The sequence below is a fragment of the Balaenoptera borealis genome (genome assembly GCF_965194805.1).
Source record: "Balaenoptera borealis genome assembly, chromosome: 15".
NCBI lineage: Eukaryota > Metazoa > Chordata > Mammalia > Artiodactyla > Balaenopteridae > Balaenoptera > Balaenoptera borealis.
The window spans coordinates 65,188,605-65,213,556 of NC_138871.1; the positions used below are offsets into that span (position 1 = coordinate 65,188,605).

The following is a 24,952-nucleotide window of genomic DNA, read 5'->3' on the forward strand; positions in this document are numbered from 1 at the left end:
CCCCAGATTCATCTTTTTGACACTTGGGCCCCAGAGGCAATATAGGATCAGCCAAAAAAATTCCCATTTTTTTTTTCCACTATTCTAATTTTTCTCTTTCTATATTCAAACAGGAGGCCAAGAAAGATTAGTTATGAAACCACAGAAGATAGACAGTGTACCTCTAGAAATAACAGTGTCAATACTTAAATGCAAATAAGCATTAGCATGAGCAATCAATTTACTGGCAATTGACACATGAAACGCTTAAAAACTTGAAATACCTCAGAGGTGAATGGGGAAAGTTAGTCACATGTAATGCTTAGGGAACACAAAGGGTGAGGAATTTAAAGCAAATTATGTATAAATGAGTTACTGTACCGTATTCTACATGACTTTAATAAAATTGGGGGTTTAAAATGGAAAAAATATAGTAATTTGTTTATATCCAGACCTGGACTTAGAACTACCAGACAATTTAATTCACAAACAATACAACTGTGTGTCGTATATTTTCTAAGCACAGATCATATAAAAATAAATAGATGTTAAATGTCCCTTTCCTTTTAGGTGCCCACATATTAAGGGAAACAAACAGCAATAACTTGAGTGCCCGTGTAAGAAGTGCTAAAATACTAACAATAATTCACATTCATCGAGCATGTTCTAGGGGCCAGGTTGCATTCTAAGTTGATACTTGCCAACACTTTATCAACATAATTACCTCTCCCAACAAACTCCAAGTAGGTGCTGTATTTTATCCTCATCATGCAGTGGGGAACTGAGGCATGTGAGCACCTTACTCAACTGACTCAAGTCCACACAGCTTGGAAGCGCTGGAGTAAGAGTTCAAGCCCATGTAACCTCAGACTCCACAGCCTAACTTCTTAACCATTGTTGCACCAAATTACTAAGCAGGGTGTGCTTTAGGGAATTAAATCCTCAAAAAAAAAAAAAGGGAAGGCTTTGCAGAAGTGCACAACACACTCAATCATGTCTGTTTCCTGACAGTCCAGGATGAGTTACAGACAGTTCATCATTCGTTCACAAAGTATTTATTGGGCCCTAACTAACGGCACAAAGTAATGAACAAAACAGATGAAGATTCCTGTCTTATCAGCCTTAGAGTCTAGCAGGGGGGTCGGACAATAAACAATAATAAGACACAGAAGGAGAATAAAGTAGTTTAAAAAAACAGCAGGGAACGGGAATGTTGGGGGTGAGTGAAGGTGAGAAAGGGTGGTTAGAAAAGGGTTTACTGACAGATGAATGGGTAAAGAAGATGTGGTACATATATACAATGGAGTACTACTCAGCCATAAAAAAGAACAAAATAATGCCATTTGTACCAACATGGATGCAACTGGAGATTATCATACTAAGTGACGTAAGTCAGAAAGAGAACGACAAATACCTCATGATATCACTTATATGTGGAATCAAAAATATGACACAAATGAACCTGTCTATGAAAGAGAAATAGAATCAGGGACATAGAGAATAGACTGGTGGTTGCCAAGGGGGAGGAGGGTGGGAAAGGGATGTATTGGGAGTTTGGGATTAGCAGATACAAACTATTATATATAGAATGGATAAACAACAAGGTTCCACTGTATAGCACAGGGAACTATATTCAATATCCTATGATAAACCATAATGGAAAAGAATATGAAAAAGAATGTATATATATGTATAACTGAATCACTTTGCTGTACAGCAATAATTAACACAACATTGTAAGTCAACTATACTTCAAAACAAATGAGAAAAAAAAGGGCTCACTGAGAAAGTGATGTTAAATAGAGACCTATAATAGATGAGAGGTGACAATCTCTGCACTTCTTATTAGTATAATAAATTTTCTTAGAGTAAGCTGCTCATTGCAGCCAAAAGCATACCAATTAGTACTTAACCTACCTATAGGTTTGTCGTGAAGATTAAAAGAGAAAATGGGTACAACACACTTAGCATAGTGCCTGGCTCCTAATAAGAACTCAGTGAATGCTGGCTATTACTATTACTGCTGTTGTTTTAATAAAGTCATGAAATCAGATATGTGAAGTATCTCCAGTCCACTCACACTGGGCGTCCAAGACAATCATATGATATTCTCTGTTAGATGCCTAAAAAGTAACTGATTCTGGAATCAATATATTAAGCATTACAATGTAGGTCTAAAGTATGAAAATATTATTCACAACAACCTTCCATGATCTCTCAAGAACTTGGGTTGTTGATGACATCAAAAGACTGGTCAAAGTAGATGCAGGAAGCTCTCGGTGCCCCAGACATGAGCTGGGGGAGGGGGGGCCACAGTAGGAAGTGTGAGGGGCACCCCGCCTATTCACAGACTTCCCTTTCTGGCAGTTTCATGTCTATTTTTTTGGCTACAAGGAAAAGTGTTTACTTCTTCTATGAACAGATGATTTTCCATAGCTCTGGGGTTTTAAAAGGTCAGCAGCAATAAAAGGCTTAGGAAGAGCTCTTGAATTTTTTTTGCTACCATTATGAATTTATAAAAATGTTCATATACAGAGGACAATCAAACAACGCATGGAAAATATGTATTCCAGGTCCAAAAGCAGCTTATTCCAGCAAGATTTCCTCAGCTCTCTCCCTAATGATTTGATCATCCATTTCATTCACTTCTGCAGAAGTACATTCACAGGAGGAGAGAGTGTGAAGAACAGTAGCCTTTACAGCAAGAGGCCACTTCCCTTCCTCACCTGGAATGTTGTCTGATCCTTTTTTACACAAGGGAGGGAAAGGATCCTGTTGTTAAGCTGAATTCCCTGTTTTCAGAAAAGCAACACTCCGGCTGTGTTCTCTTGCTGGGTTTTTCAGTTTCCAACTCTAAAAGTACTAAAAAAAACCTAAAAATCTTTGCGCCAAGCAGCCAGATGTAATATATTATTGTGTCAGGGTACTTCAATGTCCTACTTGGCTAAGTCATTTTCAAAAATATTTTCTCTTCGGTGATAGACATAAAGTTCTATCTCCATGCCACAAAACCACCAACTGCCTTGGAGTGTTGTCAGCAATGGTTTTATACTTTCTTTCTACACTGTTCATAGAAAATGTACCTCAAAGTCTGAAAACAAAACCACACTAGCTCCCAGTTCGTTTTTATTTCTTTGATTTGGCTAAGGTTGCCTTTACTGTTTTTTCTGGTTCCCAGCGAACACAAAATTGGCCTAAGAGTTTGGACCCAACTTCTTTTAATCTTTCTGATATCACTGTTCTCAGTCAACTTCAAGAAACTAGCCATCCTTACCACTTGCATTTGTTGTGTTTTCCCTTCCAAATGAATGAGTTAGCAAGAAGTGGTTTATGGTAGATATCTAAATAGGTTACAGGATTAGAGCCTTTACAGCTGTTCAACAATAGGACTTGATTCTTTGAGTGCTTTGGGATTCAGAGTTCAGCCTAGATGTTCTAAGAAGTCCCCTTCCAATCCTATAGTTCTCAATTTTTAAATCAATATGAGAGTTGTTTTGAATATGAGAGAAGTTCCTGATCACATACTCCATCTGGGGTATTATTTTGAAAAGTGAGAAATAAACAACAAAATTCAGGGGAGAAAAAGATAGCAGTTGAATATAGACTTGAACTTAAAGGTTTCGATTTTTTTTTTTTTTTCTGATGAAAAACAGGTAATGCCAGGAATGCCTGATTTTTAAAAACAGACTTTAAAGAGCAGTTTCAGGTTCACAGTAAAATTTCACAGAAAGTTTCCATATTCCCCTTGTTTTCCCAAAACCATCCCCTAGCGTCGCCCACTGTCAACATCCCCCACCAGAGGGGTCCATTTGTTACAACTGATGAACCTACACTGACACATCATGATCACCCAAAGCCGATAGTTCACATTAGGGTTTGCTCTGGGTGTTGTACTCTGATTTTGTATTCCCCTGTCTGGACAACAGAACTCATGTCGGTAATTGGAAAAAGGCCTTTAGCAGATGATCTCATGTCCTCTTGTCTATTTATTGACAGGCTATTATCACTTAGCCAGGAGATGATCAGTTTGAAAAAGAAAGGCACTTAATATGGCTTTATCTGTTACTCAGACACAATTTTAGTATTACTTTCATTAACCCACATTACAGAGGCAGAACAGCCCATTGTGACTACCCTAGTCTGTATTGTACCAGCTTCCATTCTTCACTCCAGCCCTCAGAACCCCATTACCCCGTTCTTTTTCATGGGGTTTATCACTGTCTAGCATATTACGTAGTCTGCTTATTAGTTTATTGCCTCCAAGAAACTGGGGATCTTTTTTTGTTCACTGACACAGCCTCAGTTCCTAGAAGAGTGGCCAGAACATAGCACACACGTAATAAATATTTGTCAAATGGATGAATGAATGAGGCTGCTTTCTAAAGGACAGGGCTTTAGGGAGTGATTTTGGTCATGGTTTGGAGGCTTAATTAGCCATGACTAAGCAGGTTCCGTAAGTCACCAATGCTCCCTCTGTGTTGCCGGGCTCCTCTGAGGTCCCTGCTAGACCAGTGTGCCCGGTCTATTATGTGAACAGACTAGAAAGCACAGTGGGGTCTAGAGATGCCCAACGTCCCCAGTTCTACTTGTTGTCATACAAGGTCTCAGTCAACCTGGACACCCAACTGGGAGAGCACAGCCATTCCTGGCCAAGAGCAGCCTGCCCAGAGGCACGTGAATGGAGTGATGCCAAGTCAGAGACCAGGAGGCATTGCTCTATGGGAGTCAGGGGACGGACATGGTGACGCTGAGGATACAGTCACAAGTTTCCCTATTCTTCTTCCCACTCACTCACATTCTGCTGATGATGAAGAAACCAAACCCTGAGTCAGCTTATAAATGGGATGATACATATTTTTCCTATGAATTAAAATGCCGCAATTTAAAAAGTGGGGAAAAATAAAGGGGCCAAAGAATTGTAACTTTTTAAAACAAATCGATAAGATAAATTGAAATATAAAACAGTGAGCTGAATGAAAGAAGAAAAAATTTCCTTTGTTTTCCTACACAAGATAAAAGCTCTGGCTAGAAGGTGCAAAGGAGGTGGCAGGAAATGATGAACTGCAGTTATGAGAAGAAAAGAAAGAATTACCGAGAACGACCGAGGTGGAAGTAAATCAGAAGGGTCCTGATTCCCTGTACTTTCCTGACATCCACATATAGGACTTGGGAAAAAAATCCTGTGCATTATAAATTATATATGGCATGCCATACCCTGCACTTATTTATATCCATAAAGTATAACCATGTTATATTATTTAAATACAACAACGTAATTTTCTATATGTACTATTTACTTATTGATCCCTGAATCCCTTCCTAGAATGTAGGCTCCATGTGCACAAGAACAGTGTGTGTCTTGCCCTCGGAACAGTAATGGTGCCTGGCACAAGACAGGCACTCTGTCACTGCTGAGGGAATGAATAAATAAATAAATAGCTGCTCATCCATCACTTCCTTCCCACTCCACTCAAACTTCAAATGACACTGTTGTTCTTCTTTATCTCACGTGGGAAAAACAAGGTGTTTCTCCATCCTCTCCCACATACGTGCTCCCAGAGCAGCACATACGTAAGGGAAAGGAAGGAGCCAGTGGTGCTGTTTGTACTTCCAAAGAATCGGCCATGCTACTTGATACCTGAGACAGTTCACGTTGACAGAGTACACCTCTTCGTTGTGGTTCAATAACTCTCCCAGTCATAGGACATCAGGGAAGGGCCCTCCTTCCCTCAGCTGGGTGGGATTCCTTCAGCCCTGCTTAAAGCAGGGTATGCCAGCCCTCACACGTCCACGTGGCTTCCACTGCTTTAATTAGAAGTTCGGAAGTAAGCTGGTGGATGGGCATGAAATAAGGGTGCCAGCCACTTCTCAGTGTTAATTCAAGTCCTATGCACATCACCTCTATAGCTAAATCCCCATCACATGGACTAGCTTCGTCCTACACCACTGCCAAAGGTAGAATCAGGACATACTGCTACTGTCACAAGTTTCAGGCTAAGTCCAACAACGGAAAATTTGGACCAGTTTAATATATTGGATTAAGACCACAAAAAATGAAAATCTTGCAAAGCTTATTCTAAAAAGAGATTAACATGCCTAATAATTAGGGAGCTTTCTAGTTATACTGCCATATAGCAGCACAATATTCTAAATTATCTACTTTTTTTACTTTTGTAAAACTGTCCAGATTCTGGAGTAAAAAATATGGAACAAGTGTCAAAGACAGTATACTAAAGTACAGTAATTTACAAAGCACTGGAAGTTTTCTAAAAACACATTTTAAAATTCAAATCGCTGCCCAGTAAATGACTAACAAAATTAGAACTGCAACTAAATTAGAGTGATTATGTAACTCTGGAGTTACAGAAATCAGGATTTTAAAAGATACAGAATTAAAGAAAAATTATAAAGTACAAAAGAAAAAATAAATGTGAATATGCTTATATTGCTATATTATTCTGGAGCAATGGCTTTGACTGGTGAGCACTTGAGGTGACTTACATTTTTTCTGAATACAGTTTTTGCATGGCACAGCTATTGGCAGTTGTAACTGGGACCATTTTTCAGCAAAGGAAGCCCTTACTATCCATGTTTTAGAGCTAGCTGAAGAAGCAAACCTGCACCTTTCTAGGAGGCTGGGAAATGTGCATTCTGCAAATTCGTTTCGTCAGTGACCCAGGTGGGCTAGCACCCTATTCCCTCCACCAGGGAATACTGTGATCCCCCTAGAATGTATGCATTCATGCCCTGTCTTTCATAAGAGCTCTAAATATAAAATTAATTAAAACTTGAACCACTGAAACATGGAGTAAACCTCTCATGGTCATCTTTATGATGTTTTTCTCCATTTCCCCACTTTTGATCTCTTTCAAACCCCTCAGAATCTGCTTGTTTAAACCCCACCCTGGACTATCTCTCTTTCACTTGAAACCAAATCTGGTATCAATGTTTTGTCTGCTCAGCAAGAGAGCAATTTCAACAATCTCCTGCTTTTTATAAGATCAGTTTATTCTTCCCAATGTAATAATTAGTTACAGATGAACCTGGTTACCATTCCTCGGCTTGATTCCACTGTGGTCTGGGTTAGGAGAGCACACACTTCCTGCTGCACGATTTTTTAGAGCAAAGCATTTGGATCCTATCATAGGCCCAGAACAAAACCTTCATACTTCTTTAAAACATAGCTGGGTTTTGATAACCTAGATTCACAAAGGGATGGATTAAAATTATGATTATAGGAATCTTCTCAGTTTACTTTTATAAAGGTTCAGATGAATTATTCCTCAATTTATCAAACTATAATAAGTCATCAAGATATAAATCTTATGAATATAACCAGTGCTGTATCCCTGCAAACATACAGAGGTTGCCAATGGGAAGCCCACAGTGTTATCGTAACATCTTACAAGTTAATTAGCTTTTAGGACATAATAAATACTGATAGATAAGAAAATATACTGGCTTAGAGCTAAGGATATGAGAGGAATAACTCTGGAAAGTCTCTGCCGACAGTAGTACAGAGAAACAATCAAGCAAGGCATTTTTATAAACAGAATGATTCAGATGGTCTATATGAAGCATAATCAAAATTGGCAGAGTCTTGAGTTACATCAGGATGTTGCCCCCGTTTTCCTTTAGGTCTCCCATGTGCACCTAAAATCATCACCTCCCACACATTTTGACTTGTTAATTCAGTACCAGTAGTGGAATCACCTGTGAGTATTTTCACCATCATGATGGCCGGTTATCCTGTTTGTAAATCCCAGCCACCCCGAGCTGTGATTTCGGGTAGGGGTCACCTTGGTGCATACATGTTCTAAGGCCTTAAATCATGAGTGTCTTTCAGTGTCTCAGAGCCTTTGCCTATTAAAATAGAGAGTGATCTCCTCTCTACTATATCATGCAATAATTATGTGATGTCTTATGGTTTGTCTTACCTTCACACGTATGTCCATCTGCAGAGATTGAGAAACCCTGCTCGCAGACGCAGTGAAAAGAAGCGTCTGTGTTTAGACACTCTCTATGAGGACCACAGAGTCCGGGCTGTTCACATTCATTAATATCTGGAATCGAGAAGAGTTCCACATACTTGAAAAAAATCTGTTTTGTTTTCTTATGATACCAGACATACAAGAAGAAAAATCTATTACAAAATGGTCAGACACTTATTTGGTGGCACAACTATACAGTTTGTACACACACCAGACCACAAGACAAGTTGGACTGTCAGGAGAGAGAAACTACTTAAGTTGAATCACAGGAACTAGCCAAAGTTCAAACCATTTTCAACCTAAAAAAAAAAAGCAGTTTCATAGTTTCAACCCAAAGGTACCCTTTTTTTAAAAGACATACAGGAGGCTTGAGGGTCTACAATCAAATAAATCCTCTGTGAAATATTCTTCAGTGTGGATACTGTGCTCTCCTTTGTCCTCTCCCACCACCATGCAAACAACTCTCCGGTGGCCTGTACGTCTCCCCATGTCCATGCCTATCCTATCCGTGAACTTAAGGGCAAGGCTGCACATGTCTTACAGTGTTTGGCTCAAAAATGGCACTTCTCAGATATCTGAATATACAAATGAAATAGACTACAATCTGTATTTCACTGAAAATGGATACAAGAAATAAAGTACAAGAAAAAGGCCTTGTATACCAGGGTAAGTCTTAATATTGGCACAGCTCTGTGATGATGAAATTAGTGAATAAGCATCAGGCGCTTAATGCAGTACCCAACACAACCAAGAGTCAAAAAGTGGTAGCGACTATTGCTATGAACAAACCATGTGGTAGTTGTGTTGACCATCTCATACTCTGCTTGCCCTCAGTGAAGAATGATTATGCTCCCTGTAGCCAGGGTGATGATGCACTCCTAAACCCTGATAATGCCAGAAGTATTTGGTGTAAACGCAGTGTTCTTTCAAACTAGTCCTAGTTATGCTGGTTAAGAGTGCCCAAAGTGGACAACATAAGGAATCATGGAGAATGGTTCACCTGTTCACACCGGTGCTGACGCATGCAACTGCCTATGCGCACTGCATTTTAACTGCTGTTTGTCTCATCTGTGTCCCTCTTGCACTGACTGCTTCTTAAGGAGAACTGCATATTTTAACTCTGAGTCCCCAGCTCCTGGCACAGCAAATGAACAGTGTATTATGAATGTTTGCCCACCAAAAAATTTCACAGTTTTGTCCATTCTCTAATAACTGAAGAGTGATTGATTGAGGTTCTCTTAGTTAATTGGGGTCATAAAAAATATCACAGGTCCTTGGCACCATCCAGGCAGTAGCCCTACTAAGGTCATTTTCCTATCTTTCTGAAGTCTCCTAGGTCCTCCTCTTTATCTCTTGCTAAAGAGGTCCTCAACATATCCTCTTAAAAATCCATCTTTAATTCAATTAAAAACTTTTGCCAAAGGCTTCCTATGAGAAGGCTGAGTAGGAAGGGGCCCTTGACACTATGAAGCTCACAATGTAACAGGGGAGGCAGGAACCAACATGAATAACTGTAAAGCTTAATGGGAACATGGAAAAGGTAAAGATGATGGGACCTTCCTAGTGACCTCTAGAACATGCTTAGCCACCAACCCGGCAGCTCACCTCCTCCAGACAGTCATCCTTTCCCCGTATCCAGGATCTCCTGGGGCTCTTCTTTTTGCCCTGTTGATCTCACTGTGTAGTAGGAATTCCGGCAATATTACTGATTAAGCCATCTCTATATTAAGCCTCAACTCCTTACCCTTCCTTCTGCCATATATCGCAGGCTAACTGGCTTATCTACTGCTGAACCCAACTAAGAAATCAAATAGGAATTACTCATTTTCTTAACAATTCTCCCATTCTTCTAATTGTCACTAAAATATTTCAAGGAAGAGCAATGAATCATTTTCTACTTTACTATTTCTCAACGTGATTCCACTCTGTGAAATTCTTCACTTCTTTTATAAAATCTCTGGTATCCTCTGTGTTTGCTCTCTACCTACTGATAATACCTTAGGTTGTAATCTTTCTTGAACTCTGACCTTCTTTTACCCGTTAGCTCCATACTTTCTTTCCAATCTGCTGCCTAGAATCTGTTGCCCTCTACCTGGGCAGCAAAGTGCCATAAACTTCCACTGGCCTGGAGATCAAGTCCCAGGTCGATATCCATCTTGTAGAGCCCTAGAGGTTATCCGAGACCACCTCCTTATTTTATCTGTGACTCAACATGGCCCTATAAAAGCTGTCAGACTTTGCAACTTTGCGTAGGGAATAATGGGCATAAACTTCTTGCTTAAAGAGAAGTCATTGATTAACAAATAATTGTCTAAAAAGTCTGATGACAGGAACTGAAGATGAATTCCCAGACTTTTTTCCAGGAAACCACCAAGAAAGAACAACACAAATATCTGGAACCAGAGAAACATATGCATTCAATTTGGGTTGCACTTATTGAGGGATTTCTAAACTATGCTGCTAGTAACTCTGCTGAAAGCCAGACTATATTTAAGTTGGGTTTCTTTCATGGGTCCAAGATTCCACAGAAATTCACAATTTGGCACGTGTAAGTCAAAACGTGAAACTGAGTGTGTTCTGAAGATCAAATGTATGCTGCCACATTCCTAAAGAGAGTATTAACATAGAATTTCCATGCTGTCTGTATGACATCGTTAACTTTGCTGGGGGAAGAGATTCTTACACTTTCAATTGAAAATGCCTTCCTGAATATGGAACTATCTTCAGATTATTAGGCGAGGTTTAAAGTTTATGCCTATCATGCATTATTATTCAAATATGTTCCATGGTTATTCACATTGTCATCAATTATGTTTTCAGCATTAAAACAAACTCTGAAATCTACACCCATGTACAGAATGCTGACATGATCATGGGATTAGATAGAAGTAGGCTACTAACTTCAGGCAGAGCGAAGGATCACAAAGCTGCCTCCAGTGACGTGGCAAATAGAGATGATTCAAAACAAGGTGAGTGCACATGATATTATAAACAGACTCTAATCAGAGAAGGTGGGTGATGGAGCATATTCACAGATAGTATTTTTTAAAAGGTACTCTATCCCGCTTCAGGAATATTTTTCATTCGTTTGGATATAAGTTTTTCAAGCAGACATTAATTTATTCTGGAAATCAGGAATCACCGACGTGACTGAGAACAAAGTCAATTTAATAATGATTTATAGTCAATAAAACATCGTATGTTTGGAGCAGTCACATATGAGTTCCTATCAAATCACAAACACAAATTTAATATACGGAGAGAAGACAGTATAATTAATTAATCAGATGGCTAAATGAGTTTTATGCACTTTAACTCTAGAAGTGCATATAATTTGCAATATGAAATCATGGTCTCTTTATACAAGACTTGGTTTTACCTCTATTTGGTCAAAAATTTGTGACAAGAGGAAACAGAAAAAATATTACTTCTGGCCCAAATGTCTGTAATAAAAATAGGATTCAGGTGGTTTGGGGGGTATCTCTTGGCATTTTTATATAAATCAAGATTTTATTAAGATGTAAAAGACCCCAAATGGAAATACTGTCACATAAATTTATAATTCAAACCTTTCTTCTCAACTACATTAAATCCAAGCACATTTAATTTCTGTATTGGAAATACTGAAAAATTTAAATTCACCTTGAAGGTAAATAAATATATGATATCAAATGAGGTACACACTGCAGTATATTTAAATCTTGGGATCAGTAAGGCAAAGGCCCATGTCTTTTGTATCTCAGGGACACAGAGCTGAGTGTAGATAATGATACACAGGGTATAATATTCACAACTAAGAGAATAGACACCATATTCCCTTTTAAGAATACTGTGATTTGGGACACGTGAGAAGGATATAATTTATGACAATCGAGAACAAAAAAGTCATACATGTCCAGTAGCAATGGATAAAAAATGACTCCAACAAGCTTTTATTTATATGTACTTTGGAATACACTACAGAGTTCCATAATGGCGGAGCAACAATGAGAAAAAAAAATTTAACCAGTATTAGAAATAAATAAGAGTACAGGTAAGTTTGAGTTTTCAATGGGAAAAAAGGCATGGATTCATTAAGACTAATAATTATAGGAAAACTTGTGGGGCAGTTAGGTGTAGCTAAAAATGATGGAACAAATGATCTAGACAATCTGATTTTTTAACCCCAGCATCAACAATAACTCAATACGTTACACTGGGAAAAAAAAAAAATTCACTGAATCTCATTGTCTTCCTTCCTTTGGCTATAAGTGTAACAATAACTGGCATGGCAATGTACAGAAAATAGTGGGGAAAGATCTTGGGTTCAAATCTCAGCTCAATTACTTACTAGTGAGGAACGTGCTAATTAACTTCTCTGAGCTTCAGTTACTCATGCACAAAATGGATAAAAGAAAAGTTGCCTCTTCAATTCTTTACAAATTAAGTAAGGTAATTCAGCAACTGGCACATAGAAGTTATTCAGTTAAAGCTGTGCTGTGATTGGTGCTGTGTTCTTATTAGTACCTTGTGTCCACTGTACAGTCCGTCCTCCCTTACCCCCGGGGGATACATTATAAGACCCCCGGTGGATACCTGAAACCATGGATGGTCCTGAACCCTATATATACTACTTTTTTCTTATACATACATATAATAAAGTTTAATTGATAAATTAGGCACAGTAAGAGATTAACAACACTAACTAAAAATAGAATTATAACAGTATACTGTAATAAAAGTTATGTGAATGTAATTTCTCTCTCTTTCCAATTATCTTATTGTACATATTTAATGCCTTTTTCATCTTTACTAAGGTCTTATCATGCACTGTGGCCGTAACTTTTGCAGTTTGAGGGGTGACAACAAAGCTAGAACAAATTTCTTTTTCCCTCTTTGTTCTTACCATAGATCTTAGCAACCTCAACACATGATTTTTTTTCTTTCCTTAGTCAGTCAAGAACTTTCACCTCTTCATTTAAAAAACAAAGCACCTTTATGGCTTCTTTTTGGTATATCCAAATTGCTGAATCACTACCCTTGTGCTCTGGAACTATTATTAAGTAAAATAAGAGTTACTGGAACACAGGCACTGTGATACCTCGACAGTGGATCTGACGGCGCAGATGGCTACTAAGTGACTAACAGATGAGACATGTTGGACAAAGGGATGATTCACGTTCTGGGTGGGATGAAATGGGATGGAACGAGATTTCATTACACTGCTTAGAACAGTGAGCAATTTAAAACTTGTGAATTGTTTCTGGAATTTTCCACCTAGTATTTCCTGACTGCAGCTGACTGTGGGTAACAAACTGCAGAAGATGAAACCACAGATAAGGGGAGGAGGACTGCTGTTTAGGAGATTAAACATGATAGCACTTTGAAAAAACGTAAAATCCTGTCCTCTATAATTGTGACCAAAACATTAGTGAGGTTTTTGGGGGAGAGGAGAAGCTGGATACTGTATAAAAACAGGGATCAGGAAAAAAAAAAAAAGCAGATACATATCAGCTACGGGACAAAATTAAATAGACCCATGAACGAGATAAAAAAGCTAGAAGATAATTTAGAATCAAGTACCAAGGTTGGCCCATGGAAGGAACAGCAAAGTACAGGTGATCTCAGTTACCACAGAAGCACACAAAGCTAGGACACAGTTCCAAAACACATGAGTTTCAGTTAACATGGTGCAGTGCAAAGCGAGAACTTCCTCTACTTGATGTAGACTCAAGAAAAATATTATACAAATACAAATTGGCATAGCTCACTTACATATAAAGTGGTAAAACCGCAGACTGTCATCAGGAAGCAATGCAGAACTGAACAATAATGTAAATTATAACTTAAAAGATGAAGAGAGCAGTACCTTGACACCCTTTATTGTCATTTAGCTGGAATCCATCTGGGCAAGTACAATCATAGGACCCTTCAGTATTAATGCAGTCTCCTCCCTGGCAAACACTATTGTCCTCCAAGCACTCGTTGATATCTACAAGTCAATTTACAAAATTTAAAAGACAAACTGTATTAAGAAAAACATTTTCCTTATGTTTACACACCAGACTCACATAAATGAACACTATTTTACATCTCTCATAACGCATGATTTTAAATGGATGACGGTTTACCTTTTAGAGTTTTTAAGAAATGAAATATTTTGAAAGGATTTTAGCTTTGCACAATAAATAAACAAGTTTTAACGTCAAATAAAATCAACTCAAAGAGGAAGAGTAAAGATTCTATAACAAACAGTAATTTACTTGGTTAAATTCTCCGTGATGATAGAGAATAAAATTATTCTTCAAATAAGAATATCTTGACCATCTATTTATACAAGATCCTGTATTATGCATTACAGGAAAGATTTTTAAAGTACTTGGCATGCTCCCTGCCTCCAAAGAAAAATGATTGTACCAAAAAACCCAAATTATATTAATAAGAAAAAACACAAAAATATTGAGTTGCTTTATAAGTTCAAAATAATTTAACATAAGAATTGTCAAAAAAGATATTTGTCAAAAGAATAGCACCAATTTCCAGTGTCACATGAATTTAGAGAAGAGACACTACAGGGGTCAAAGGTGGCCTGTGTAACATAAGGAACTTACTTGGAGCCTTGACAGCAGGGTGGAAAGTGGCAGAGGGGGAAGAAGAGGAGTTTTTGGCAGGCAAGGGAGTCAACAAAATCAAGTCACTTACTCAGCAGTTATCACAAACAGGTATAATGTTGCCTGGATTTTTTCTAACGTAGGTACTTACAACGTATATGCAACTAAAAATGGTTTACGTAACCAATATTGGGTCTTGACTGTGAGCATGTAAGACAATTAATGACCCCCCCTTGCTGCATGAACTTGAGGCAGATCTTTCACTAGGGCTGTTTATTACCTCATTTACTCCTAGTCAGAGCTCATTATTCCTAACACACTCCGTGAGCCCCGATTCTGTTGTATGTGTAGGATTCAAATTATTAGCACTGAAGAAACCTAAAGAGCAAAACCTTCTTTGTTTTCTCAGAAATTTGGCATGTTATGGCATTTCTTGCAAATAATTATGAGTGCTGCTAAAATACATGAGGAGGTCCAGGAAGAAGTGAATATGGAGACTGTTGCTGCCTTATTCTCCTCGCTGTCTGGTTGAAAATGTGGGCACAAGGAATTAAATATTCCTCATAGAACCCAAGCAACTAATTAGCTGCCTTCTGTACCATTCATAGGGCAGATAAAAGAGAAGCACCTTATAATTTCATTCTATCAAAATAAATTATTATGAGGTTCACCCATGTTTAAAGTGTTTTTCTGAATACTTGATCCTAAAATGTAAAACAAGGCTGATGTGACTCTGTCACAACTAAAGTGATTTATCACTTCTTCTTTAGTGTGTTTCTCCAACTTCACTGAAGTATAATGTACATAAAACGAATGTGTCTAAGGGTCCAGTTCAATGAGTTTTGACAAGTGTAGACACATTCTTGTGACCACCATCACAATCAAGGCACAGGCATTTCTGTATCAATTTATATCTGTTAGGATCCACTGTTGGATTCTTAACATCATTGCAAATGCAATGTTTTTTAAGGAATTAATGACACACCTTTGTAAGAAAGTCATTCTGTAGTGACAAACATAAAGCTTGGTGATATTTTCCTTTGTCTCTTTTTCCAGTCTGACCTTAAAATCTCCATTCCTGTTAATCTAATGCCTTAGGCGTTATAATTTCTGTGAAAGAATCCGTAAAGGAACCATCATGCACAATTAAGAAAGATAATAGCACAGAGGACTAAGTGTCTCCTGCAAAGCCTGCCTATGCCAACAAAGGTTTTATTCACTGATTAGCTGACCTTTGGTAGATCAAGATTCCTAAAAGTGGAACCAAATTTAATTGAGAATAGGTTTTTAGATATAAATTCTGTGAAAGTAATTCTTAAGCCCCAACTCTCTGCTTATTTCATGATTTTGAAGTGGTTGAGCCAAATGGGGATATTCTAGTCTACTGTTTATGGATCTTTGCCATAAAACATGTACTAAAGGAATAACCTGGACCAATCATTACCAAAAAGGTATAGGCCTTTCCATTGTCCCAAAAGGTTACTTGTACCCCTATTCTGTTTGGCTTCTTCTGCTCAGCAAAGTGTTTTTGAGAGTCATCCAGGTTGTCATGTGTATCAATAGCTCTCTCCTCATTATTGCTGAGTAGTGTTCTATTGTATGAATGTACCACGATTTGTTTACCCTTCACCTATGATGAGTATTTGGACTGTTTACAGTTTTGCTATTATGAATGAAGTTTTGATAAACATTCATGTGTAAGTCCTTGTGTGAATATATGCTTTCATTTTCCTTGAGTAAATTCCTAGGAATAGAATGGCTGGGTCCCATAGTAGGTTTCACTTTTGAAGTTTCTAACGTGGCTGTATCATTTTACATTCCCACCAGCAAGATAAGAGAGTTCCAACTGTTCCATATTTATTCTAATAGCTCCACAGCCATTCTAACAGGTGTTGAGTTGGAGGTCCATTTTTAGATTTACCTCTCTTTCTTTGCTCTTTCGGAAACTGAGACCACAAAATAAGAAAAGGCACATTTGATCATTAGCATTATATGAAAAATCTCAATTCAAAATAGAGCAAGTAGAATCCTGAGGATATGAATTTCAGGAGCAACACTCTACTACCAATATATGTGCCTCAGCATAACAGAAATGTGTCAGCTTTGTTCACCCTATCCTAAAATAATTTTCATTCACTTTCCAAAATCTAAGAGAAATAATGTATATGAGAGTAAAAGGAAGCATTTTAAATGCTTATAAATAATTGTACAGATTTTAAAACTCAGTGCATTATGTTACAGTCTGGTTTAGTTTAAAAATTTTGCAAGATCTCTATCTTCAAAAGCAAAAAAAAGAGTAGGTGGAACATTAAGAGAGCCCAATGTGGGATCGTCTGATACCACCGACGAGGGTGATATGAAAGAGGAATTTCTTCTAGGAGTTGGCCACCAGGCTTTAAGGACAGCAACAGTCAGTCGTGGTCACCTCTCCATTGAGACTGCTTTGGCGGTCACCAAGGACCTCCACCTGGCTAGATGCCATGGTCAACTTTTGGTCCTCACCTTGCCCAGCAGCAATGTTTGACCCAGGCTCATCACACCCTCTTTGAAATGTTCTCTTCTCTTGGATTCTGGTTTTGCTCCTTCCCTTGCCACTTTTTCTCAATCCCCTCTGCTTGTTCCTTATCACCTCCTCACTTCTAAATAAATGAGGGGCAAGGACTCAGTCTTTGGACAACTTCTCTCTTCTAGCTACAGTCACTCCCTTGGTGATCCCATCCAACTTCATGGCTTTAAACAGTGTCTACGTGCTGATGAATCCCAGCTCAGAACTCACCCCTGAATTCCAAACACATAGGTCCAATTGCCTTTCAGATATCTTCATTTGGATACCCACTGTAGGCAACACAAACTGAAAATGCCCAAGTCAAGCTCCTAATCTCCTCCACAAAGCCTTTTCATGGAACATTCCCCCAGAAATAATCAAATGTCATCATCTCATGCTAACCTCTGCTTGCCTACTTATTTAAGACCATCACTCTCCCTCCCTCTCTCAGCACCCCCCATGTACCCCACTTTAATTTTCCCCTTAACATTTACTGTCATTTAACAAACTATATAGTTTATTTCTTTATCATGTTTATTGTTATCTCCCTCACTAAAATGTAAGCTCCACGAGGGCAGGACTTTTTGTCTGTTTGGTTTATTGCTGTATATCCTGTACCTAGAACAGTGCCTGGCACATCCTTGACACTCACATTTTTGTTGAATGAATGCATAAATGAATAAATGGATGACTCTGACTTGGAAAGAAATGGCAGAAGATAAGAAATACTAGCACTTCTTCCCTTTTTCCATTTGGTCTGCAAAGAAATGACCAACAGAGAAGGGCCATAGGAAGACAGAGTAAATCATGAATCTTCTTCTCAGGCTTTGCAAGGGACTAGCATGGAGCAACCACAGCAAGGGGCCGGGGAAGATGCCAAGGTAGGCATGGAAGCAGAGACTGTGCCTGGAGGGAAAACAAGTCAGAGGCAGAGCCTTTGAAGGCTGAGATGCCAAGACCTCTAATAACCAGGACAACTGAGGCCACCCAGAATCACAGACTGAGTGGCTACTGAGTGTGCTGGCGTACGTTGCCCACAGAAATTAGCACAATGCTTGGGATTCTGACTCCATGAGAAGGCCAGCAGGACTGCAGGATAACGCTGTAAGAAAACAAGTCTCTGCCAGAGTTCGGAGAGGAAAATCACACGTGTAAACAGAAATGCCAACAAGAAAGATGGCTCTTCCTCCCACAGCTGTGAAAGGCATGTGAGCCGTCACAGCTCAGTTAATTACAGCCACATAAGACTGGGAAGGGTCAGAAACAGTGCTAGTTGGGAATTAGCAGGCTGAAGTGCTAATATCGTTTCAAAGGGAGCTCTGAATTAATTCAGACTCCAGTCCTATTTATAACCTAAGACACTAGGGAAATTAGTCCTGACTTGAAGAGAAAAGAGTCTGATTATATACTTAAAAAGAAGCTTTCTTACGGAACATATATATTAATAATGACAAGCAAGCCAGGGAAAAGTTTTTATTTGGCTTTTCATGAAATGGATGGTTTTAGAATAAAAATATTGGACTTCTGGTGAAATGGTTACACATTAAAACAGCCAAAATAGAGGAACATGTCCTATAATAAGCACTCATTACCCAAGACTTAGTCAATGGCCTGGCTATCCTCTTGGCTAGGCCAGGAATTAGGGCAAAAAACATACTGGTGGTCAGTGTAGGTTTTCAGTGCCTTAGCATGTGCCCTACCACCTACTTACTTCTAGAATAGATTCTTCCATGACTGGCTCCCAGCAACACGACTGCCTCTTCCATCTTGCATTGCCACGATGTTGAATCATCAACATTTACTCATATATTGTAGAGTTCCCCATCCACAGTTTTCAGACAACCAATTATTATTGTTATCATGACTTATCACTTGATCATTTGCCTATTTTTTCAATAGGTATGTTGATTACAACTTTTCACTGGTTGTATTAACTCTTTGAAAAACATTATTACCTTAGGATAAAATCCTAGAAGATGACCCACTGATTCAACAATAATGTACATTTTAACACCTCTGAAACAGCACCAATTGCCCTCCAGACAGGTTGTGACTGTCTGAGCCAAGTTCTCTGGTCAGAAGAGAAGGATACAGTACAGTTGATCCTTCCCAACCAATGGGACTGAAAAGTCGAAAAGTATCTGGGGCCACTGAAGCATGTGCCACAAAACCAGTCACTGAAAAGCTCATTCTCTTCTCTCAAAGGTGGGGTTCAGACCCTCAAGCAGCCACTACCTCACCATGTGAGGCAAACCCTGCCACGTTCACATTTCTGCTTTCATAACTGACAGGGTCTAAATGCAGCAAATCAGCAGATGAGTGGGAAAAAAACACAGTGAACACAGAGAATTCACAAGTGACAGGCTGGTGACAGGCAGCTTCAGCAGCCCCGACCACCCAGAGGGGTTCTGAGCCAAGGCAGGTAGTGAAAGTGGTTAACAACTCATAATGCTGTACACGTGGGTTATCTTGAAGAAATATTTTATGTGAAAAGCTCAAAATTAAAGTCCGGCTTAAAAAACTTTACATTTATCTGGAAAATTAACTTGTCTTTACTTACTTGGATCGTTGGTACCACTGGTCCTGCATCCCAATGGATGCTATACAGAACTATACACCCAGGATAAACCATCCACAGCTGAGAAGAGTTAAACTGATTCTTTACTCATTTAGCTGGCATAATTCTTCTGGCATAACTGCTCTGAGTAGTGTAAGGAAAACCTTGATTCTATGCACTTCTTGGCACAAATTGTGTGACCATGGGGAAAATATCTTGCAGGGACCTAGTGTCCTCAACTGTGAAGTCAAAAGTATGGGGTCAAGGACAGAGGCCAAGTTGATGTCCAGATTCCCCTGATCCTGATTCTCACATTTTATGATTCTGCAATCAAGAGCAATTCTCACCTTCACAATGGTCTCCAAGGGCGGACGCTCTGTAACCCTGGTCACAAACACAGCGGAAGGAGCCCTCCGTGTTCCTGCACTGCCCATTACTGCAGAGATGACGGTGCTGGCATTCATCAATATCTGTGAGCAAGAGAGTAAAAAGAAACTTAGAAGTGGTGCTTTAAAAGTCAGTTTTTAATCATTCATGTAAAGGAGGTCTATAAACTATCTGGTTTCTAATTAATTTAGAATTTTCATTATGTGACTCAAACTGACCTCTAGTAAAAGGTCACTCATTAATATCCCAGTAGGGAAAACCAGATGAGCTTAAAATTTTAAGCAATGAGCTAAGAATCTGTACATATTAATTCCACTGGTCACTGATGAGGGGCAAATACTTGGCTGTAATCTGGGAATCACAATGAAGCTTCTTGGAATTCCTTCTATAGGTTCAAGTTTAACACTCTGAGTTTAAAAGCACTACGGCCTGTGATAGTCTAAAGCAGGGGTCAGCAAGTTACAGCCCACCACTGCCTATTATTATAAATAAAGTTTTATTGGAAAATAGCACCACATATTCATATACTATCTGGCTCTTTACAGGAGAAGTTTGCTGACCCCCCTGATTGAAAAGTGTCATGGCATGAATGTCTTCTTTTTCAGTAATTTACCCTCTAGACCCCTAGCAATCAGGCTTCCACCTTCTCTCTCTCTCAATGATTTTCTGGGCAAATCTAATGGTCCTTCCCTGCTCTCAGCCCATTTGATACCTACGTTGCCTCTGAATCTCTCTTGCTTGACACACACATCCTCTGCTTAGAGATTATTTGTTCTGTAACCACAATCCTGAGCTCAGGCTCACACACGTGCCTGCATCATATCCACACATAAAAGGCATGATAATATATTGCATGTATTCCATCATTTACTTTCACCATTAGATTCTGACTTTCCTGAGGCAGGGCCTATGTCTACCACATCTTTTTTTACTCCTTAGATGACCTAGTGTTTCAACAATCAGCAGGCACTTATTTCATGTTGTTTGCTGATAAACTTTATTCATCACATTTGTGTATGTGTATCTACTTCTGGCAATGTGATTCTGCAAGAGTTAACACCACAGGGACCCTACACCACTGCTCTATCCTACTCTGCTTACAGCACCATTCTGATTATCCTGGCATTTAGCACCTAAAATTGGTTTGCCCCTATTTCTAACCTGGTGGGTGATTCTCCTGTGTCCGACTTATCTCTAGGAGTGACATCACTGGCTCTTCAAAAGGAAGGACTATGAACACGATAGCCTTATTATATTATGTGTGGACCTCTACTCTTATCACACACACTGTAAAGGTCAGGATGCATTAAATAAAGTATAAAAACTTTGAGAGGGACTAGAATCTAGAACAAATTACTTAATTTATCTGTGTACATGAGTGTGTTTGTGTGTGTTTGATCATTCTTCACCTCTAGATTAGGTATTATAATGACTTTCTATGTTCTAGAAAGGGATAATTGAAGAAGGTTATGATAATATTGGTAGATCCCTTTGTAGGACCACCATACATTGTCTTTTTTATAACACTACCTCAGGAGACCTTTCTACTTATTAAATATCTAAAGTTTACATACAGACATGGATATGATTTGTTTCCCTATAATAAAACAACTGATCGTGTACAGTGTGTATTCTTAAATAAATGTCGTTTAAATGACATTTCTTTTCAGGAACTCTGGACACTTGTGCTTGTCACTGGTGATACCATAGTATTTTTTTTTTCTTTTTTTTGATACCATAGTATTTTCAAGCTCAGGAAGCATATACTTGTTGGGAAGTGAAGTACAGTTGACCCTTGAACAATGAGGGGGTTAGGGGTGCCAACCACCACACAGTCAAAAATTCGCATTTAACCTGGCAGCTGGTCTTCTGTCTCCACAGTTCTGCATCTGAGGATTCAACCAACCACAGATCGTGTAGTATTCTACTAAGTATTCACTGAAAAAGTCTGCGTATAAATGGACCCATGCAGTTCAAACATGTGTTGTTGAAGGGCTAATCTGTAATTCTGTATGAAGTTCAATGAAGAAAAATACTTTTTTTAAGTCTAAGGTCAATCCCAGCGAGGTCCAAAATCCTCACTATCACCTGTAGGAACAGGGTATATTTCACAAACTTTATCCCTGAGTATAAGGGGGATGCTATTTCAGTCTTCCTGAAAAGTCTTGTTTAGTGATTATTATTTTTAAAGTAAGAATTTTAAAAAGTTCAGTGCATACAAAAACTAGGTCATTAATATTCCAAAACATAGTACCAGGCTGACATAATTCCCTTCTAAGTGTTAATCCTATTAGGTGAAACTTTCAAATGATTTTAATACAATCGATTTTCTGCAAGTAAGGAATTACACAGAGAGCAACCATTTTTCTTTCCAATAGTAATGCCCAGCCACTGATCACTAATACCTTAGTTTTCAAATTTAGACTTTTTCCATCCTGATTCATTGACTTTCCTGACTTAAGTGTAAGTCCCTTGATTTCTGGCGCAATAAAACAATCACGTAGGTAGTTTCTCAAAACCCACTCACTTTACTGAGTGCACTTTTTTTTTTTAGGCACGTGCCTTAAACTGCAATCACAGTAGTTCATGGTGCCACACTCCTACCTTCACACTGGTCTTTTGTCGCTGACAGCTGGTAGCCCTGCCCACAGGTACACCTGAAGGAGCCCTCGGTGTTTTTGCACTGCCCGTTTATGCACAGATTCCCTTGCTGACATTCGTCAACATCTGTAAACACAATGACAATTGTTTTACATTAGTTCTTATATCTAAACACCCCATTAGCTAAAGTTTGAAACTGTAAACCAAGCTACTGTCCTCAAAGCCTTCCATTTCCAGGCTGGTCTTTTAAGGCATGACCCACAGTAGAAAATTCTTAATAAGCAGAAAAAAAGGCTCTGCCCTTTCCAATGCATTCTGGGGTTATTATCACAAAAATAATAGTACTTCTCCTAGGTGAGGCACTCTACATTTTAGTTTGAATCAGCCCACCAGTGTTCCTCACATCAACCTCAGTATGCTGAACTGTAGAAAAGAAATAATTACAAATAGATGATAAATTTATGATGAAGTAAAATTGCTTTCAATACAACATCAAGCTCTTTGCCATCTCTCTCTCTCTCTCTCATACTTTGGATACAGCACAAACACAACATGAAATATTTTAGAGTTGGAAAAAGAAAGAACCTCAGCACAAAATAATGGCTACGAGGCAGTTTGCAGGCCTGTAGAAGGCAGAAAAAAGGCAGAATTTAAACTTTCCCAAGAATTTAAAAAACAAAACCATAATGGAGGCAGTTACGGGAGGAAATAAACATTTCTACTGTACTAGAAGAACCTGGAAAAGTATAAGGTCAAACAGTTGTGTTAAAGGACACTGAGCTCATTTTCAAAGTAACAAGGAAAGCCAAGAGGCACGGTAATGTTTTGATGATAGATGTTGGAATGTCTAAGGAGAAAGTGATGAGTGAGGATTTTTTTTCAAATGCCTTGAATAAACATAGAGCTATTGACTGAGAAAGAACATAATTCTTTATAAGTGTCCTAGTCGTGGATATGAATTTACACGAATGAAGAAAAGCCTGGCCTCCTCAATAACTTGAACACTTGTGGTAGAAGCAGCGCGTGTTTTCTAAACGTTTTTGTTTGGCTGTCAGGTTGGTCTGATCTAATTAGATAACGTTGTCTTGCCTTCTCTATGTGGATACAGCCTCAGAATGTTCTGCTGAATAGCTAGTCAGTTTGTAAGAGTTTATGATTATTAAATTATGGTAGGACTGAGCTTCACCGCCTCCACTACAGGTTTGCTGTGAGGATTAGTGGAGACAATGGATGAAAACACACCAGCCCTGTACTCAGAGTGGGAGAGAGGAGTCCTGATCTTAAAAGAGCAGAACTTGTTTTAAGGAAATAACGTCCTAAAGATCAATGTCTGACTAGTACTTCCTTCTGAAAATATCCTGTTACTTAAAATGCATCTATAAGTTTATTTTTTTTTATATAGCACGTTCTTATTAGTTATCCATTTTATACATATTAGTGTATACATGTCAATCCCAATCTCCCAACTCACCCCCCACCACCACCCCGCTCCTCCACCACTTTCCCCCCTTGCATCTACAAGTTTTTTGCCAGGAGAACTCAATTAACTGCAGTCTTTTCCCTCAAGTATTACTGACAATTATCTGTTTCCTGAGCAAAGTTGCATTTCTTAACCTCTAGTGAGGCATTAACCTTTTGAATTTTATCTTCAGGCAAGCAAGGTGTCAGGTTATGTTTCCTGAAAAAGCTCACATTGACTATTAATGTAACTGGAGTTCAGAAATTTGTTTCTGATTTAATTTCTTGCAGAAATTACTTGAGTTTACTAGAAACTTTTCTTTCACTTATTGTGAAGTTGATCCCTTTTGTTTATATATAATTCCTGGCTGTCAACTGTTGACTACCAGTAGAGAAATTACATAAGAATTTTGTCTTACGAATGATTTCACACCTTTCCAGCATTCTCAGACTACTAGCTTTTCAAGTGGTCGACAGCAAAGACGAGCCCACACCATGTTTTCTTTCAGCACATTCTATAAAATACTTGAGACATCAGTTCAAGAATTTAAGACCAACAATAGCTCATGTAGCTGGTTGGATCTCACGTAATGTCTGACAACATTTTTAATGCTTTGGCCTCTTTTTGACTTTCTCAAAGAAGATGACAAATTAAGCATTCCCATGTGAAGATGTTTGAAGCAAGACTACACCCTCCATTCCAAGTACTGTCAGGATACACCAGACATCTTACATAAGTTACTCATTTATGTTGGGAAGACTGTCAGAAGTAATTCATTATAAGTAATGATACACATATTTGGAAAAACTCGAGGCAACTCTGTTATCTTGAATGAGGTGATCT

The 24,952-nt window shown here is 38.6% G+C and overlaps 1 protein-coding gene across 12 annotated transcripts in view; it reads right to left on the reverse strand.

Moving 5' to 3' along the window:
• Positions 1-24,952, reverse strand: part of LTBP1 (latent transforming growth factor beta binding protein 1) — a 419,515-nt gene that overhangs the window by 72,548 nt on the left and 322,015 nt on the right. For 11 of the 12 annotated variants that reach the window (XM_082356679.1, XM_082356681.1, XM_082356683.1 and 8 more), the window contains 4 exons: positions 22,654-22,776; positions 20,010-20,132; positions 13,819-13,941; positions 7,917-8,042 (listed from right to left, as the gene is read on the reverse strand). In XM_082356679.1, coding sequence (XP_082212805.1) covers positions 7,917-8,042; positions 13,819-13,941; positions 20,010-20,132; positions 22,654-22,776 — 495 coding nt within the window. The remainder of the gene's footprint in view (positions 1-7,916; positions 8,043-13,818; positions 13,942-20,009; positions 20,133-22,653; positions 22,777-24,952) is intronic. The other variant, XM_082356680.1, reaches the window with a different exon arrangement.